This window comes from Balearica regulorum, chromosome 26 (assembly GCF_011004875.1).
Source record: "Balearica regulorum gibbericeps isolate bBalReg1 chromosome 26, bBalReg1.pri, whole genome shotgun sequence".
NCBI classification, from domain to species: domain Eukaryota; kingdom Metazoa; phylum Chordata; class Aves; order Gruiformes; family Gruidae; genus Balearica; species Balearica regulorum.
In genome coordinates this window covers 4493832-4497610 of record NC_046209.1, presented here as the reverse complement: position 1 = coordinate 4497610, position 3779 = coordinate 4493832, and the positions used below count along the sequence as shown (strand labels likewise).

At 51.8% G+C, this 3779-nt stretch overlaps 1 protein-coding gene across 1 annotated transcript; it reads left to right on the top strand.

Moving 5' to 3' along the window:
• The first annotated feature begins 202 nt into the window (after positions 1–202).
• On the top strand, positions 203–2802 carry LOC104641470 (4-galactosyl-N-acetylglucosaminide 3-alpha-L-fucosyltransferase FUT6-like). The gene has a single exon (XM_010310130.2). The coding sequence runs from the start codon at positions 335–337 to the stop codon at positions 1421–1423; it is 1089 nt and encodes a 362-aa protein (XP_010308432.1). The 5' UTR covers positions 203–334; the 3' UTR covers positions 1424–2802.
• Positions 2803–3779: the final 977 nt, after the last annotated feature.

Genomic DNA, 3779 nt, shown 5'->3' with positions numbered 1-3779 from the left:
CCGCTCGCGGCTCTTCTGGGAAATGACGGGGGGGAAGAGGGGGCTGAGGAGGAAAGGCAGTGGGTGGTGATGGAGGGAAGCAGGGGGTCTGCAGAAGGGTGGCTGTGCCCTGCAGGTGAGTGTGTGTGTAAGCGCCTTGTGCCAGGCACTCTAGAGGTGACCTTTCTTTCTGCAAAGAGGCGGCTGGAGGTAAATGTACTTCAGGTCTTCGTGCTGTCACGTGAGTGCCTGTGCGTACCTCCCTGCCAAACAGTGTACCCAGAGCCACCTCCCTGCTGGGGTCATTGTGCACCCATCACTCGTTGTCCTGTCTGTGGTGTTTGCAGATCCATTCATGGAGCTTGTGGAGGGGAAAAAGATCTCCTGCAAGAAACTCCACACCTTCCTGCTCTTCATTTTCATCTTCAGCTGCTGTCTCTTTGCTTCTTTTCGTCAGTTCAGGACTTCTGAGCCAGAGCATTACGATTCCAGTCCCTCTGCGCAAATAGCCCATGCTGGAAATACCAGTGCCCCACCAAAGGGTGAACGCAGGCTGACCATCCTGCTGTGGAAGTGGCCCTTTGGGCACCACTTCAACTTCATAAACTGCTCAGAGCTCTACGGCACCCCGGACTGCCACTTCACCATCAACCGTAGCTTTTCCAAAAAGGCTGATGCTGTGATTATGCATCACAGGGATGTGTGCAGGGACACGGAGAGGCTGGCCCAGCTCCCCAGACTCCCGTCTCAGCGCTGGATCTGGTTCAACCTGGAGTCACCAACTAACTCTCCAAACTTAGGTGCCATGGACAACCTCTTCAACCTGACCATGTCTTACCGGAGAGACTCAGACATCTTCACCCCTTATGGGGAGCTGCAGCTCCTTGGCCAGCCCCAGCCCCTCAGGATCCCACCCAAGACCAAGCTGGTGGCCTGGGTAGTCAGCAACTGGAGAGCAGGCTCCCACCGGGTAAAGTACTACCAGGAGCTGAAGAAACATATTGCTGTAGACGTCTATGGGCGACATCACTTGCCTCTGCCCTGGGACAAGCTCCTTCCCACTATATCCCAGTACAGCTTCTACCTGGCTTTCGAGAACTCACGGCATGAAGACTACATCACCGAGAAGCTCTGGAGGAACGCCTTGTCCTCTGGAACCGTCCCTGTCGTGCTGGGGCCTCCTCGAGAAAACTACGAGCGCTTCTTGCCCCCTGACTCCTTCATCCATGTCGATGACTTTGCCAGTGCTGGGGACCTGGCGCGGTACCTGTGGGAGCTCAGCGAGGATGCTGAGAGATACCAACGCTACTTCCAGTGGCGCAAGTGGTTGAAACCCGTGGCGGGGGCCGGCTGGGCCCTGCATGTCTGTAGAGCTTGTCACTTCTTGCAGACGACAGAGGCCAGGTACCAGGTTGTACCCGATCTGTCTGAGTGGTTCGTGTAACTGCTGTTTGCTCAGCTCTCTGCTGCGCTGCAATCTTTTTGTCCTCGCTGGCGGGCTGCAATTTCACAGAATGATTGAACTTGATGGAAGCGAAGGGACAAGAGGAGCTTTGAAGCGAACAAGGACAAGGAAGCAATTAGGTGTTTGTATGTCTTTGTCTTACTGGAGAATAGACTGTCAGATAGAGTAGTACATTGGGGTTTTTTTGCTGATCTATTAGTTACCTGAACAACTTGTTATGCTGGCTGTAGCTTGGTCTTTGGAGAAGTTCACCTCCAGTCTCTGCAAAGAGTTCTGGATCAGCTCCACAGGCTGGAGAGCCAAAGCAAGTAGCCAAGGGGGAAGGCGAAATAGCAATACCAATCATAAACCTGTTTCAAGGACTTTGTACTCTGCAAAGCTGCAACTTGAAGGGGTGGCCACGCCACGGGGGTGCCTGCTGCTGCAGGAGGAACTGGCCACGCTCCTCTCTCCCAGCCCCGCAGCCCTAGTCGTGCCCTTGCTCTGCCTCGGGCTCTCCCTGACCGCCGTTGGGATGCTGCATCGGGATGCTAAACAGACAGAAACTACTCAATTGATTTTACAAGGCTGTTTTTTGGACAGGCTGGCAAGACAGTGTGGGTTTGAGGAGAGGTCTGACTGCAGCAGACTGGTGCAGGTAAGGCGTGGGGTGCCGAGGATGCCCCTGAAAGCACCGTAAGTTTTAGTGCCTGCAGCACCCTGTGGCAAGGAGACGCTCGGGATCAGCGCGTGATGAGCTACTTCCTCCTGTCTGCCTTGACCATCGCAACTTCTGGCATGGACTGATGTCTCTAGGCTACATGTTTAAAAAATCAGTGAATAATTGGCCTTTATTGAGCTTCCTGCTGCTGTCCAGGTCGTATCACTGGATATTGTTTCCTTTTCAGGTAGAGGAGCCCCATTGCATGGAGTTGGCAGACACAGCTGTGCCCTCCCAGGCTCCCTGCCGATACCTCTGGACATTCGGTTTGTTTTCTTGACTGCTGCTGATCCTTGAGCTGAGCTTTTCAAAGGTCTGTCCTGACCCCAGGATGTTTCCATGAGGAAAATCAGCTCAGAGTCCAGCAATGCATACAGAGATGCAATTGTTTTCTCCATCAGCAGCGTTTAGGAAACATTTCCAAAGAATTCCCTCTGGATTTCCTCCCGCAGTCATTCTGTAGCAGAAGGACCATCGGCAAGACCTTGCCTTTAGCGCTGCGAGTCCCTTATTTCGATTAGCAACCTTTACCACCTTTCTTTTTTTCTCTGCTTTGCAGGTTGGTTGAATACACTGATCAGCACCAGCCTAAAAACAAATCCTTCAGCCTGAAATCTGAACCTTTCTCCTTCCCATCTTTTTCCTGTCCTCCTAACAGTACCTGTCTAGATGGGACCTTCCTGAGGCTGCTTAGTTTCTTGAAGAGCCCTTGCTGGACCTTAGCAAACCCCTTTGGAAATTCAGGTGGACAAATTTGCCACATTTTCCTTAGCCATGTGCTTGCTGGCTGCTTCAAAGAGCAATAAACTTGTGAGGCATCCATTTTTATTGCCAAATAATTGTCCGTGCTTCTGCCTCTGCCTTGTCTGCCTGCAGACGCACACATCTCCTCCTTGAGCATGTAGCTCCTAGGATCTCATCAACCGACCCTGGTGCTCTTCCCATCTTTAGAGCCAGTTCAGTTCAGAGCAGCTGGAGAAATTGAAGATTTTAACATTACTGATTGAGCTGATGTGGATAAGAGATGAATAATGTTCTGCAGGTGAGCTCTATGAACAGTCTCGTCCTGTCACTGACCTGGCAGAGCAGGAGGCTGTTTGGTGTCACTTAAGTTGGGCTCAAGACTGCTCACGGTCCCCTGGAAGGAAACACACCCTGGGCTCTCTGAAATGCTCCTTAATAGACGCACTAGCAACAAGCAAATATTATCAACAGCCTTTTTGAGTACTAGAGCATATGTAATGTGTATACGTGTGCCGTGCAGTTCACGTACCTCGTGCTCTTAACTTCAACATTATTTCATCTGCAAAGGTAAGAAAGAAACCCTCTTGTTTCTGAGGAAGGCACTAGATTAGATATCAAAAAAGGAGAGAGAAGCAACTCCTGAAATGACTGACCCTTTTCTCATCCAGGAGCACCACTGCTGCCACAGCCAAGCAAGGAAGGAGACGTGGCCGGGCACAGCCAGAGCCTTTGCTGCTTTACATCCCTCCGTTCTGCACAGACTGTGAACGGCTGTGGGTTAAACTTCCTTTCAGCTGCCTCAGAGGTCTTCTGTAACGTGTCTATCCAGCAGGAACCTTTAGGCAGTAGCAGAGGTTTGGGGAGCCCACCCAGATCGGCACGGAGCAGGTC